Source organism: Bos indicus x Bos taurus, chromosome 26 (genome assembly GCF_003369695.1).
Source record: "Bos indicus x Bos taurus breed Angus x Brahman F1 hybrid chromosome 26, Bos_hybrid_MaternalHap_v2.0, whole genome shotgun sequence".
In the NCBI taxonomy this organism is placed as follows: Eukaryota; Metazoa; Chordata; class Mammalia; order Artiodactyla; family Bovidae; genus Bos; species Bos indicus x Bos taurus.
The window spans coordinates 17333412-17349819 of NC_040101.1; the positions used below are offsets into that span (position 1 = coordinate 17333412).

Below are 16408 nucleotides of genomic sequence, written 5' to 3' on the forward strand. Positions count from 1 at the left end.
TGTTACAAACTGCTAATACATCCTTAAATAGAGTAGATACTTCCCAGATTAAGCCATGCTTGAGTTCTCAGTATGGACACACTAAGCCCCTTACCTTTCTTGACATGCTCCATTCCTTTGGCTGAAGCCAAATGAATTTCGTTGTGCTCTCCTGGTGTTCCTCCCCAACTTTCTGGCCAGTCTTTTTTTGTCTCCTTGGTAGCCCTCTCTTTCTGTCATTAAGCTGTCTTTTATTCTTATTTTATTATACCCTTGGGCGATCCTAACTCTTCCTGTAATGTGTTGCAGAACCTTCAAGTTATTATCTTTAACCCCTTTTGCTGAGCTCTAGACATGCAAATATCAAAGACACCTCAAACTTTTTAACATGTCCCAAACTGGTTCATCTGTCTTGCCTGCAAATACGTTTCTCTGATGTTGCTGAGATGAGTGATGAGTGTGACATCCAAACGATTTTCCAATCCAGAAACCTGGGGATTACCCTTGGCTCTTCTATCCTTTCCCTCAGACGTCACCAGTCACAAAATATTTCTGATGCTAACTCATTAGTATCTTTCAAGTCCATTTACTTTTTACATCCCCATTGCTACTACCATCATCTAAGCCGTTATCAGCTCTCATCTAGAAAACTGCCACGGCTTCTAAACTGTTGCTATTGTTGTTGTTTGCTTACTTCCCTTTTAGTCAGTTTACTACAGTGTAGTTAACATGATCTTTTTTAAAAAGGAAGTCTCAGACCTTTCAGTGATTCCCATTGCCTCAAGAATTGCCTAGTGAGTTCAGATGCCTTAACATGGCTTGGATGATCATTAGTAACATTGCTTCTCCTCCTGTGCGTTCTCCTTTTTCATTCTGTATTTTAGCAGTAGTTGGTTAACAGACGTGGATTAATTGTCTCCTAGGTGTGGAGCCCTGTGTAAGTGCTAGGATATAGTACAGTCTTTATCCTCATCAGTATTGAATATCTGTCTGTTAGTATCAACAAGACGTCATTCTCTCGTTCCCTCCCCAGCTTTGCACATACTGTTTCCTCTACCTGGAATGTGTTGTCTTCTCCCACTCACTCCTGCTTCTGCTCTTACTCAGGAATTTGCACTCTGGCCCGCAGGGCATTCCAGTGCACTGCCTTTTTTTGTAGAGAAACGCTTTTTGGGTGCACAGCCACTGTCACCCCTTACGTGCTGTGTGGCTGCTCTCACACGACCGTGGCTCCGTTAGAACAGCTGCAGCAAAGGCCACGTGCCCCAGGAACAGGATGTTGTTTCCTGTCTGGGTCTTTTATAGGAAAAGCTTGCTAACCCTTTAAGTATTACTTTAATCACTTACACTCTGTGCTTTCATCATCAAAAATGTTTTTTCACAGTGCTTGATTAAAAGCTCTTTGAAACCAGGAGTTAGATCAGTCTTGCTTATAGCTCTTAGTGAGCTCTTAGTTCCTAGCATATATTAGGTGTTCGTAGTGATCCAAATAAATATTTGAATGAATGAATAAAAGTACCTTTATAAAGCATTTCAATCAATGAAAATTCTCAAACCCTTAATGTCCTTTAATAGTTAATTTTTTTTCTGAAATATAAACTTTGTTTTTTAGAGGTAAACAAGAAATTGAAAATTTGAAGGAAGAAGTGGAAAGTCTTAATTCTTTGATTAATGACCTACAAAAAGACATCGAAGGCAGTAGGAAAAGAGAATCTGAGCTACTACTGTTTACAGAAAAGCTCACTAGTAAGAATGCACAGCTTCAATCTGAATCCAATTCTTTGCAGTCACAGTTTGATAAACTTTCCTGTAGTGAAAGTCAGTTACAAAGCCAATGTGAACACATGAAACAGACAAATATGAATTTGGTAAGTATTAGTGTACATTTAACTTTTAAGGCAACACAGCAAGAAGCACAAATTAAATTTCCCTAAAGATGTAAACCTAATGGTGGATGATTAAGCTCTTTTTGGTGGGATAAGCACAGACTTTCTGATAATTTCCGACGCTTTGAGAAATGTCAGTTTTTCCTTTCAACTTATGTGTTTTTTAATAAAATTTCTCCCTAACATTGTTATGAAGAAGTATTTCACTTTTGAAAGTAAGAAAACCAGGATTTTTGTCATTCCTAACTGGAATTACCATGTATTTCTTAATAGGACTTTAAATTTCTGTATTTTTATAGCTTAAAAATGGTTTAATATTTCCAAGTTGTGAGGGGGTCTTAAGTTACTCTTAAAAATAATTTAAGACTTTAGTCCAAAACTACAGAGACCTATATCACATGTTGTTTTGCTTGTGTGAGGTGGCAGATGCATTAATATATCACTCCTCCCCTTCTGCCCCCACCCCACTTTACTGCATAAGAAATTTGAGGAACACAATAACCACCTGGTAAGGAGTGATGATAGAAGAATTTACTACCAAAGGGCTTGTATTTTTAAGGTCTTAAACTCTGGGCAGTAATTAAAACATATCAAAAATCGGTATTTTTATTTTAATATTTAGGAAAGTAGATTGTTAAAAGAAGAAGAACTGCGAAAAGAGGAAGTCCAGGCTCTGCAAGCTGAACTCACTTGTAGACAAACTGAAGTTAAAGCATTGAGTACCCAGGTTGAAGAATTAAAAGATGAATTAGTGACTCAAAGACGTAAACATGCCTCTAGTGTCAAGGATCTTACCAAACAACTTCAGCAAGGTATACAGTTCTTCTGCACTTAGAACTTAAATGTTCTTGTTTCTTTTTGTTGAAGGATTTATAGAAAAAATATATTTTACATTAGTTTCTCCCACATTGAGTAGAGCTGTAGGTTCTTTTTAATGTTCATAAACCAAATGACTGACTTTGTTGTTTCATAAATAGTTTAAAGCATGTTCTATGCTAAAATACATTTGTTCACAGAATCACAGAATAGAAGAATGGGGAAAGTGCCTTCCAGGACAGCAATGTCTAGACTTTGTTAATCACATGTTACTATCAATGAAAAGCATTTAAGTATTCGTTCTCCAATTTGTAAATTGTATACATGTATTACTCTATTTTATGCACATTAGAAAAACATGAAAAATATAAATTTAAGAAGATCAGATTAAGTAGAGTGCTAGTATTTTCTGCCTACACTTGTCTATGAATTGTTATGTACAGCATCTAGGGTACCTGCACCCACCTTGATGACCTCTAACTTAGAGATTGTTGAATCCTAACCCTAAATTTTAGGGGAAACTGAGATCCAGAAAAGTTATAAATTTCCAGAACACAATGATTGACAGCTAGAACTGGAACTCAAATTTCTGTCATTTAAAAATGTATACAGTTATGGAGTCTGCTATGTGATTGGATACGCAGATGAATAAGAGATAGTCTGACGTCCTGTTCTCTACTACTCCCCACTGTTTTATTTGTATTAAAATAGGGTCACATAAAGTAAAATGGTAAAAGAGACTTAGCATTTACTTAATAGAAATATATTCAGATACTTGCCAGAAGAATTTAGTTTTCATAGATGTAATTGAAGGGAAATTTGGGGGGATTTTCTGGTACTGTGGAGTTCTTTTAAATCTTTCAGGACTCCAGAAGTTAGGTTCTGTGTACCTAAGTGATGTCAGTATTGGTTGTTATCATAATATTATTTCCATGTACTTTGTATTTGACCTGTGCGTTTCTAAATGTCATTTTATGTGAATGAATGACCCTACAGACCTCCTGCTGAAAGTATGTATTCAAGAAATTTCTTTTGTTGCTTATGCCATTTTGGCCTAAGTGACTTTAGCAGTTAAAATCAGAGATAGTGGGGGCAGATGGTCATGATTGTTGTCACAAGTAATCCATTTCTTTTCCTGCAGCACGAAGAAAGTTAGATCAGGTTGAGAATGGAAGCTGTGATAAAGAAGTCAGCAGCATGGGAAGTCGTTCTAGTTCATCAGGTAAAAACTAATGCTTTTATAGTTGTTTTTCAGTGATTAGTTATCAAAAGAAATAGCATTTTTTGTTTTACAAGGTATCGATATGTTTTTCTTTAATTTTGAATTATAAAAAGCAGTGGTTATATACAATTACTTTGTAAAAAATACTTCCAGTTAAAACATTTAAGTTGTAATCATTACACAGGATTTTAAGTTTGTCATGGGGTTCTATACCATGTCTCCTTACCTCCTTTTCCTTACCTGCTTTTTCATTCTGTGCAACAATTTCTTCTTCCATTTTTCAGTTCAGATTTGTATCCATCTCTATGAAAGATATGGTATAGCATGTGTTCCGTTTTCTTTTTAATTTTATATTGCTTTTAACACCTGAGACCTAATGGGATGGGGTCATCATTATATTTCAGATAATATATATATGTATGTATTTCTGAATCTTTTTGCTTTTTCATGGTAAATATGCCTCTTGTTGAGTCGCTTAGTCGTGTTCAACTCTATTTGCAACCCCATGGACTGCAGCCCCTCCAGGCTCCTCTGTCTGTGGAATTCTCGAGGCAAGAATACTAGAGTGGGTTGCCATTTCTTTCTCCAAAAATGCCCCTAGTTTAAAACAAAAATTAATAGTCTATAAATTTGATTGATAGCATTGTGAGAATGATAATTAGCAAAATGTCAGCATATTTATCATATTTGGAATGCTAGGAACCATGCTGAATGCTTTAAACATATCTACTCACAGAATAGTCATGTGAGGTAAGTGTTGTAATTCCCATTTTATAAATGAGGAAACTTAAAATTCAGAGTGGTTCCATCAGTTCAGTTCAGTCACTCAGTCGTGTCCAACTCTTTGTGACCCCATGGACTGCAGCACGCCAGGCCTCCCTTTCCATCACCAACTCCTGGAATTTACTCAAACTTGTCCATTGAGTCGGTGATGCCATCCAACCATCTCATCCTCTGTCATCCCCTTCTCCTCCTGCCGTCAATCTTTCCCAGCATCAGGATCTTTTCAGATGAGTCAGCTCTTTGCATCAGGTGGCCAAAGTATTGAAGTTCCAGCTTCAGCATCAGTCCTTCCAATGAATATTCAGGACTGATTTCCTTTAGGATGAACTGGTTGACTTCAGCCATGAAATTAAAAGACATTTGCTCCTTGGAAGAAAAGTTAATGACCAGCTTAGACAGTGTATTAAAAAGCAGAGACATTACTTTGCCAACAAAGGTCTATCTAGTCAAAGCTATGGTTTTTCCAGTAGTCATGTATGAATGTGAGAGTTAGACCATAAAGAAAGCTGAGCTCCAAAGAATTGATACTTTTGAACTGTGGTGTTGGAGAAGACTCTTGAGAGTCCCTTGGACTGCAAGGAGGTCCAGCCAGTCTGTCCTAAAGGAAATCAGTCTTGACTTTCCCCAGATCCACAGTGACAGAACTCAGACTCTAGAGGCTGCATGCCACGACATTTTCACTGCCTCCCAGGAGTTGCACAGTAGGGGAAAAACATCATCAACTCTTATAATAGTGGAAAAATTGTATAGTAGAAAGAATATGGGTTTGAGATTACACATAGGTATTTAGATCCCAGCTCTACCATTTACTAGTATAAGAGTTGGGAATACCAGACCACCTGACCTACCTCTTGAGAAATCTGTATGCAGGTCAGGAAGCAACAGTTAGAACTGGACATGGAACAACAAACTGGTTCCAAATAGGAAAAGGAGTACATCAAGGCTGCATATTGTCACCCTGCTTATTTAACTTATATGTATAGTACATCATGAGAAACGCTGGACTGGAAGAAACACAAGCTGGAATCAAAATTGCCGGGAGAAATATCAATAATCTCAGATATGCAGATGACACCACCCTTATGGCACAAAGTAAAGAGGAACTAAAAAGCCTCTTGATGAAAGTGAAAGTGGAGAGTGAAAAAGTTGGCTTAAAGCTCAACATTCAGAAAACGAAGCTCATGGCATCCGGTCCCATCACTTCATGGGAAATAGATGGGGAAACAGTGTTGGACTTTATTTTTCTGGGCTCCCAAATCACTGCAGATGGTGACTGCAGCCATGAAATTAAAAGATGCTTACTCCTTGGAAGGAAAGTTACGACCAACCTAGATAGCATATTCAAAAGCAGAGACATTACTTTGCCAACAAAGGTCCGTCTAGTCAAGGCTATGGTTTTTCCTGTGGTCACATATGGATGTGAGAGTTGGACTGTGAAGAAGGCTGAGCACCGAAGAATTGATGCTTTTGAAGTGTGGTGTTGGAGAAGACTCTTGAGAGTCCCTTGGACTTCAAGGAGATGCAACCAGTCCATTCTGAAGGAGATCAGCCCTGGGACTTCTTTGGAAGGAATGATGCTAAAGCTGAAACTCCAGTACTTTGGCCACCTCATGCGAAGATTTGACTCATTGGAAAAGACTCTGATGCTGGGAGGGATTGGGGACCAGAGGAGAAGGGGATGACAGAGGATGAGATGGCTGGATGGCATCACTGATTCGATGGACGTGAGTCTGGGTGAACTCCGGGAGTTGGTGATGGACAGGGAGGCCTGGCGTGCTGCGATTCATGGGGTCGCAAAGAGTTGGACACGACTGAGCGACTGAACTGAACTGAACCTTGAATAAGATAGTATTACTTAACTTAAATCTACAAAATGGGATTGGAAAAAAATATGTCTTTATGGGATTAAAAAAGATTAGAAGTTCTTCTCAACGGATATTGGTAAAAAGAAATAGCCACCATTTACTTAGTGCTTACTGTATGCTGCTCTAAGCTCTTTGGACATAGTAACTCATTTAAATGAGGATAGCAGTCCAGTGAGGCAGATCATACCATGGTTCCCGGTTTTAAATGATGTGACTGTGATAGAGTCCAGAGTCGCAGAGCTACTGGGAGGACCAGCTCCAGAGCTTCAGCTACTGGTTATATTCTGTCTTGTGACTTTTTTCTCTTTCTGTGTGTCTCTGTTTAATTTTGGTGTCTTGAGTTTCTCATTTCTCTATTGCCACTTCATATTTCTGTTTTTTAGACCCTTTTTTTGTATCATCAGTCTATTCAAAAACAAGAACTCAGGTCAGATATGGTCAGATATGACTTGAGTTCTGTGCCCAGCTCTGTTAGATTGAATATTTGAAAATGATAATAGAAGAAATAATGCCTGAGATTAGAGTTGACTCCAGACTAAGTACAATAAGTTAAATTTTTTTTTTTTGGTCTTAGGGTCCCTCAATGCTCGAAGCAGTGCAGAAGATCGATCTCCAGAAAATACTGGGTCGTCAGTAGCTGTAGATAACTTCCCAGAAGTAGACAAGGCCATGCTGATTGAGAGGATAGTAAGGCTGCAAAAGGCACATGCCCGGAAAAATGAGAAGATAGAATTTATGGAGGATCACATCAAACAGCTGGTGGAAGAAATTAGGAAAAAAACAAAGTATGTATTTTTTTCCTCTTTGTGTGTTTGTTTATGGCTGTGCTGGGTTTCCATTGTCGCGTGCCAGCTTTCTCTAGTTGTGGGGAGCCGTGGCTCCTCTGCTTGTGATACTTCGGCTCCTCGTGGCGGAGGCTTCTCTTGTTGCAGACCACAGGCTCCAGGGTGCGTGGGCTTCAGCAGCTGTGGCACACGGGCTTAGTTGCCCCTTGGCACGTGAAATCCTCTCAGACCAGAGGTTGAACCTAGGTCCTCTGCAATTGGCAGGCGGATTCTTAACCACTGAACCACCAGGGAAGTCCCAAAGTGTGTGTTGTTATGGTACTGGGGTCTGTGTTCAGAATACCGTTATTCATACGATCAAGTTACTGAGTTCAAAATCAATTATATCAAGAGCCTTTCTTTCAAAAAATGGTTTTAAAACTATGATCATATAGTTCTCAATCTTTGATTGGTCACTTAGTTTTGTTCTAGGTTTTGGGAATACAGAAATGAAAGAAGGCATAGGTTTTTCCTTTAAGGTGATATAGAGTTCAGTAGGTGTTAAACTTGTTTACTAGAATAACTTTGAACTTAAAAATAGATTGTGCTCTGCTTAGCTTCTTATTTTCAAGCTGGTGGTTCTAAGAGATAATGGGGTTGTGGATTATCATTCCTGTTGAGCAGGACACAGTGAGGTATTACAGATTTAGGGGAAAATTTGCCCATGACTTTTATTAAAAAAATTTTTTTTAAAGTTACCGAAGCCATTCTTTTTTTCCACACATTTATTTGTATTTTTTTGTGTTTGTCTGTGCTGGGTCTCTGTTGCAGCATGTGGGATCTAGTTCCCCTACCAAGGATTGAAGCTGTGCCCCCTACATTGGGAGCATTGAATCTTAGCCACTGGACCACCAGGGACATCCCTGCCCATGACTTTTAAAAGAAAAAGAGGACAACACAAGTTTTAAGTTTAGTGACAAGAAAATAGAAAATATTAACTGAAACTGGAACATAAATTGTTCATGTATTTTGATTTACATAAGGAAAAAAATAGAGCCATGTTTATATATCTTAAATCTAAATACCATGTTTTAACAAAAATGGGATCATTTGAAAAGCCATCTGAATAAGAAAAATTCCCTTATTTTCTAAAAACTGCTAAGTTGCTTCAGTCATATCCGACTCTTTGTGACCCTATAGACTGTATATAGTCTACCAGGCTCCTCTGTCCATAGAATTCTCTAGGCAAGAATACTGGAGTGGGTTGCCATGCCCTTCTCCAGAGGATCTTCCCAACCCAGGGATTGAACCTGAGTCTTTTATGTCTCATTGGCAGGCTGGTTCTTTACCACTAGCGCCACCTGAGAAGCCCCTGTGTTCTAATATAGTTCTGTTATTAACCTAATAACGTAATTATTTTATTCATCATCTTTACACTTATGATTAGTTCACTCTTGAAAATTGCAGTGTTTATAAATTCTGCAGGAACGTAATTGTCATAGTGTTTTATTTTACAGAATAATTCAGAGTTATATTTTACGAGAAGAATCAGGCACACTTTCTTCAGAGGCATCTGATTTTAACAAAGTGCATTTAAGTAGGCGGGGTGGCATCATGGCATCTTTGTACACGTCCCATCCAGCCGATACTGGATTAACATTGGAACTCTCTTTGGAGATCAACCGGAAACTACAGGCTGTTTTGGAGGATACATTGCTGAAAAATATTACTTTGAAGGTATTTGTATTTCTCATTCACTTACCAACCAAGAAACATGGCAGAAATGATATTCAGTCTAACACATGGATGGACTATTTCTGTAATGAAGGGTAGCCATTGTTTCTATAGATGACATTTTATGTTTTTCTCTTTTTTAAAAATGTAATTTTTAAAATTAACAAGGAAAGAAAGAAATACCAAAAAAAAAAAAATTAGTATAGCTATTGGATAGACTCCCTAAGATGAGTCATTTGCTTTGCAATGGAAAGTCTTTGACATATATTACAATAGTTACAATTGATTACTGAGGCATTAAGATTGAAGTATTTATTTTCTAATGTATTTTCCAGCTATATTTTATTTTTTGCAGCTGTTATCTGACCCAGCTATTCTGTTTGTGCTGTTTGGGCCTTAATGGTTAGTAATGGGTTTAAAAAAAGTTTTAATCTGATAATACTTTTATGCACTAAAATTTGCTACAGCTTTAGTAAAAAGATTAAGTATGATTCTGAAGTATACAGGATTGCTACACTGAAAACATGTATGTGCAAAGTTTATCTCACATGGCAGATACGACTGTTTATCACTCTTTAGTTCAAAATTTAGGGAAAAATAGTTCAGATCAGATCTTTTTACTTATTACACTTAGTAGTTCTGTTTTCTTTTCCCTCTTTTTCTAACTGTTAAAGGAAAATCTGCAAACACTTGGAACAGAAATAGAACGTCTTATTAAACACCAGCATGAACTAGAGCAGAGGACGAAGAAAACCTAACGCAAAAGCTCTTCCTCAGTGAACAGACAAAAGCCACACACGGAGCAGGTGCCACTGCCCAGCACTGTTGGAAACTTCTCCCTGCTTTGTGTGTCAGCCAGTAAAAAGTTTGTTTTGCTTATCTGTATAAAGAAGTACCTTTTTACAATACAAATGCATTGCTGTGTGTACTGTAAGAATGTGAGCTCTGATGAAACTTGTTCTTGTACAGTGACAGCCTGTCATTGAATCTGAACCACTGAATTTAATTGGCTGATAGTCACATGAAGTGCTGAACATTACAACAAGGGCTTTTGAAAACCCCTTCTCCGTATTTCTTCCCTTTAAAATATATAATGTCAGAAATGATTTCACGTTCTAAAATTATGCATGAAAGGACAGGTGTTAATCATTCAGTAATACGCTATTTCTCCAACATGAATAAAACTAAAGAAATGAAGAAAGTTTTTGTTTTGACATTCTGATATAACATTTGCTTGTGTGTTAGGGACACCAGTGAGTTCTTAAATCCTTTGATCTTCATGGAAGCTGATAGGAAAGTGGCTCTCAGTGACCAGCAGGGATCGGGCGTGGATGCTTCTGTCAGGTTTCCTTATTTGTGCTAGGAACATTTTTTTCAGATGTGAATTGAGTTAATTGTTAAGTTTTTAAAAATCTCTAGTTACATAAACTATGATTTGAAATAATTTGCTCATTTAGAAAATTCCTGTGGACTTCAGTTGTATTTTAAAATGTGAAGTAAATTAGTCATTAGAACCAAGAGATGAATAACGAATTCTTTGAAACAGAAATACTTTAGTTTTACTGACATCAAGTATAAAGATAAATATAAGATACTTATGATGAACCAGTTCCCAAGAGAATCCAGCATAGGGCACTGTTAACCATTTTATCTGTGCACCATTCTTTACTGTTAGTTTACTTCCATGTTATAGTGGTGTGATCTTACAGCCCCTAAATGTGCTGTGTTTCGATATATTTATTTAAAACACAAAATAATTACGTCCTTGTAACCAAAGGAGTTTTAGAGCCAAATTTATGTATCCTATTGGATTTTTACAATATTTATTTAAGATAAGCACTCAAGTGTTGCTGGTCACAGTATCAGTATTTCTGTCACTGAATTTTTTTCTTGTCTCTTGTAATTTCTCACTGATTTTCTACATTTCGTTATATTCAGATCATTTCTGTAATGATACCTTGGCACATACACAGATGTTGCAGCAAGCTTCGTTTTTGTTTTGAATTTTTGCATCCTTCTTTTCCTCTCAAGAGAAGTAAGCATTGAGGTGATGGATTAAAAGCCTTTAAAGAATTGTATGGCTTTACCAGTTGGGCTGGGCTTTTGTTAGCAATGTCCCTTTAATGTATTTTAACTTTTTTTTTTTTTAAATCAACTTAGCATTGTGTAAAAAGATCATTTACTAAAGGCTAGATGATTCATTGTACCATCTTATTTTTTCTGTATGTTGAGTTAATAGGTTTCATCCAAAAACAAAATCTTTTCACTTCAAAATGGAAATATAAGTTCAGAAACACTTTATATTTAAAATAGCTGTAAAAGTTTTAGTCTTACCATAATGTGTCTTTTTACCAGTAATAATTTTATCAAAATAAAGAAATGAGGGTAAGTGCAATCACATCTGAATTATTTTCCTAGTTGTTTTTGATAATAGTATTGATGCTCCCAAAGACTAGTCAATGTAACTAAATTTTTACAGCTTCTTATGTGATATAGGTTCATACACTACAGTATTTGTTTTTTTCCTTCCAAGACACAAAATATGTTAATGGAGACCAAACAGTGGTCAGATCTACAGTATTCTATGTCTGTACACTTTAAAAATATATATGTACGTACACACACACATTTTTGCATACATATATTGCATATGAAAATGAAACATTCCAATATTAACATTTGTGCCAGCATTCAAAGACGTTTAATGGTTAAACAGTTTTAGAAGAATGCAGTTATAAACCATATATTGACTTACTATTACTCCCCCCATAAATGTAAGGAACTGTGGAAAATTTGAAGAAAATGCTTTATTTTCCTTTTGTTCTTTAGTTTCTACTATATCCTTTTGTATATAGATCATGACTCAGCAAAAGTGTGTACAGCAAAGTGCATTTATCAGATCTCTCTCTAGACTGACCCACAGATCCTGATTAAGCATTTAGAAGGCAATATATGGAAAGAAGAATGGGGTGTCCAGAAAAGGAAAATGGTTGGATAAATGATAAACTTCTGGGAGAAATTTTGGTTTGTCTGTTTATTATTAATTAAACACATCAAAGGCTGTTTTTGTTAGCGCCATTTTGATTTCTTTGAGGAGGAAATTATTTTTGTGTGTGTGTATACATACACGTGCACTTTACTAGGTTTTAATTTTAAAACAGGCCAAATTTTAACAGGCTAAAGTCTGAAGTGGTATGGGAAAAGGCAGTCACAGTAAGTATGCACTTTACTAGGTTTTAATTTTAAAGTGAATACTTACTGTGACTGCCTTTTCCCCATACCACTTCAGAGTTTAGCCTGTTAAGCTCTAAGGATTGAAAATGGTGGATGTGAACAGTAGAATGAGTTTAAACTTCGTTTGTTTGTTTTTTAAACTTTCTATCCATAACCATTTAAAGCAATTTATCTTGAAATTAAAGTTTGTCAGGCTACCAACAAATGTTATTTTTTCATATAATAAACACATTTATTGAAAACCCCTTTATTGCCAGGCACCATATAGGGTGTCAACATTATACTGTAGACAGGCTAGACAGGGCAGTTCGTGTCCGCATGGGGCTTATGGTCTAGTGAAAACCGCTGGGAGGCAGTCTTTGAGTCTCTGCAGCCCACAACCAGCCCTTGTCATAGGAGGTTAATGCACTTGGCAAGTAGGTGATCCAGAAGTCTCGCTCTGGCATGATGCTTTGGGAAGTGAATCCTTGCTGAGGTACACTGGGAGCAGATTGTTTTTTTTGTGATGGTTCTGCACATTTCCTAACTTTTCACAGTTTGATGTTTAATTATTGTTTTAAGAAGGGGAAAAAAAATCCAGTGACCATAAAATGGCACTTAATTTTTGCCATTTTAGTAAGTTATTAATGTCCACTTGATGCTCATAAAGATGAACCTAATCATGGTGTCATGTTTGTTTCTAAATTGTTTTGCAGTATATTATTTTCTAAAGATTTTTACATATAATTTCAGATGAGGATTTATCAGTAGAAGAAAAAAAGCACTAGAAACCATTAATACTGTAAATGTTGTATATGTTACCCTGATGAAAATATTTTATTTTTATCAATCATGGTATTCCATATGGTTAATTTGCCTTATGAATGCTGGATTCAGTGGTCTGTCTTCCAATAACCTTTTTAAAACAAAAGATTTCTTTTTTGACACTAAGATTGTTCATGTTTAATACCGGTTGGTGGCACTAGAAACCTGAAAAATTTTCAAGACTGAACAAGAGAAGATAATCAAAAGAGAATCCAAATAGAATTTTTCAGGAAAATAAATGAAAAATATAATTGTATATTAAAGATGTATTTTTCTTCTGAAATGAAATTCTTTTTTAAAATGCATATAGCTGTCCATTTTGACTATGATGAAACTTGTTTATCTTCCAAAGTTCATATATATATATATGTGTGCATTGTACAGATAATCTTTAGTTTGATTACACTGTTCATTTTGTAAATATCTTTCTGTATAAAATGAAGCTTTTCAAGAGAATTTTATGTATATACTGTACTTATTAAATAGGAAATGCCTGTTTACCAAGTTGTATTTTACTGGCATCTTTGATTATTTACACATACCACTACTAACAGACTGATTCTCCAGACATCAGAAGACTGAAATTGCTTGAATGTTCCTTTTTAAACCAGATTAATAAGAATTTTTGCTTTCCATTTTTGTCTTTATTCTACTAATTACAAGTCCGTGAACAATAGTAAACTAATTGAATGCCATGTTGTATTTTAAATTTTTGTCTAAATCTGGCCTTTTGTAAAAGGCTGCCTAGGTGAAAATTTCTCATTGAACTTGACAAGCCAGTAATAAATTCAGATTTTCCACAAAACTATGGAACTTACTTGCCCAAATTATGTAGGTTTAATAATAAAGACCTAATAGGTTCAATAAAAAGATATTGAAATGGCATTAGCTTCATACAGGTAACATGTATAATGGATATTTCACATCGTGGTGTGTTGTTTTCCGTTTCTCATAACAGTTCAGATACACACAGATTATGCCACATTCCTTAACGAGTTCAGTATTGGAAAGAATCTCCTGAAATCAGGATCCTTAAAATAAAGGTACAGTTAATAGGATTGAGGAAGCTTTGCTGACTTACTTAGTAATCTGTTTTCAGCGGCTTCTAGATTTGTTTGCAAGAGAAAGGAGTATATAAAAGAAGAGTCAGTTTTTGGAAGAGGATAGCTTATGGTTCTTAACTGGTCAGTGTGACCTGCAGTTATGAAGGACCGTTCCAATGGACTTAAATCCAAGACTGCTTTTTTTTTTTTTTTTAATGATTTCTTTTTAAAAAATGTATATTTTGGCTGCGCTGGGTCTTTGTTGCTGCATGCGGGCGTTCTCTAGTTGCAGTGAGCAGGGTCTTCTCTTCATTGCAGGGCGCGGCCTTCTCACTGAGGTGGCTTCTCGTTGCAGAGCACCGGCTCGAGTTGCAGTATGCTGGCTCCGTAGCTCTGGTGCACGGGCTCAGTTGCTTCTCGGCCTGTGGACTCTTCCCGGACCAGGGATGGAAGCTGTGTCCTCTGCGCTAGCAGGCGAATCCTTATCCACTGTGCCACCAGGGAAGTCCTGCCTTTTCTTACTAAAGTCTGCTTCAATCAGTGAGTGCAGGATGGGTGCACACTTCTTCAAGAGGACCAGCAACTTGGGAGGATGCCTCTGGCTGACCAGGGCTAATGCCGAGAACAGTGTGACCAGACCAGATGCCCCTGCCCCTGCAGAGATGCACTATTAATTCCTAAATTACATTTAGGAGACTTGATTCTAATTTTTTAAAAGAAGCACCCACTGAAGTCATATCCTATTTCTGAGAGATTTTCAGCCTTTTGAATTGTCCGAAGGCTGTGCTGCTAGCCAGTCAGATGATCTACCCATAATTGCATTTCAGAAAAAAGGGAAGAGGTAGGGTGTTACATCTGAAAGAGGAGTCCCTGCCATTTAACCCAGTGCAAAAAGAGTTCTATTGAAATTTTAGGATTCACTGAAATACAGAGTTAGCCAACTTTTAGTTACATTTACTTGGAAACTAAATACTGGAATGGCTTTGCATATCATCCATTTCACTGTGTTTTTATTTTTCAAAGACCCAAGGGCAAGATGTGTTTTCAGCATCCTTACATGTTACTTGTCCCAAAGCAGTTAAGCCTGCCGTGGTATTTCTTAGGTTCTTTTTTATGAAGTCTGACCAAATGCTGCCATTGATCTAGTGTGCCCGCCAACACGACAGAAACACTTTCAGCTCTTCCCACCAGAGCCCCCAATAGATCCCAACTCCCCCACCAAAACCCAACTCCCTAGAGTTCATGCTAAAGGCCTGGCTATTGCTTTGGGCTCTGAACCAGCTTCTCCCTGGATTTGAATGTTTTTGTGTTATTTGTTATTTTTGTGTTATCTAGGCAAGCCTGGAAGGATGGAGGGAGAACCTGCTTGGGACTCGCAGGCCAAGAAAAGTCTCTTGCTTGCTTCCTAATTGGAATCCAGAATCCACCTTATAGAAATGGTATTTTCAAACAGTGACTAACTCTAATCAAAATTTATGGGCTAGAAGGCTGTGTGTGTTTGCCTGTAACGTTTATTACATTTTTTTCTTTACTTTTATGTGGTTAAATGCTTTCTAAGCTCCAAGGCACCAACTTTCCAAAAAAAAAGTTAAAGCAGAGGCTTGGAAGCTTCAAGGCAGAATGGTGTGCCACACACTCAAGCCCCAGATACCTCCTGAGAAATTCGATGATCCAATATTACAGTCTCACAAAGGTGTCCTGAAGTCTCAGAAGTCAGTCTGAGTCACTTGTTTGCCAAGTCCGTCTTCTAAAGCACAAAGGTTGCTGATGATTTTTAAAGATGGCACTCTACCTGCAGGCACAGTGTAGTTTCATTTCAGTAACAAATTTAGGATAAAGCGGAAGAGAATTTTTCCTTTTGTCTCTGTCCACACTCCTATCTCCCACACACAACTTAACACACACCCAAAACAACACTGTTGCCCAGAGCTGGTTTGGCTGTCTCTTGAGTTTCCAACCTTCATCACTTCCTTCAAATTCTGCTGGGATAGGCTTTTTTTACAAGTCAGTCAAGTGAGGAAGAGATGAAAGGGAAAAACGAGAAAGTTCAGCAAGATGCCTTGTCACATTCAGTTCCTTGTCAAATTGCTATTGTGATGGTGGAAGTGCTCTACTGTATCATAGATAGGTTTGCCTCTGCTATGGATGGTATGCCACAGGAGGCAGGACCCACATAACGTGGCTGTTTATAGAGGATGTTCCATAGTGATTCCTGATGTCACTGCACATTTTTGTAAGTTCAACTAGAGATGTACAGTTTAACATATATGTATTATTT

The 16408-nt window shown here is 37.1% G+C and overlaps 1 protein-coding gene across 2 annotated transcripts in view; it reads left to right on the plus strand.

Moving 5' to 3' along the window:
• The window catches only part of CCDC186 (coiled-coil domain containing 186), a 46619-nt gene extending 32727 nt beyond the window's left edge, over window positions 1-13892 (plus strand). For both annotated transcript variants that reach the window (XM_027528431.1, XM_027528432.1), the window contains 6 exons: window positions 1592-1847; window positions 2488-2677; window positions 3823-3903; window positions 7126-7336; window positions 8833-9052; window positions 9724-13892. In XM_027528431.1, coding sequence (XP_027384232.1) covers window positions 1592-1847; window positions 2488-2677; window positions 3823-3903; window positions 7126-7336; window positions 8833-9052; window positions 9724-9807 — 1042 coding nt within the window. In that variant the 3' untranslated portion in view covers window positions 9808-13892. The remainder of the gene's footprint in view (window positions 1-1591; window positions 1848-2487; window positions 2678-3822; window positions 3904-7125; window positions 7337-8832; window positions 9053-9723) is intronic.
• Window positions 13893-16408: the final 2516 nt, after the last annotated feature.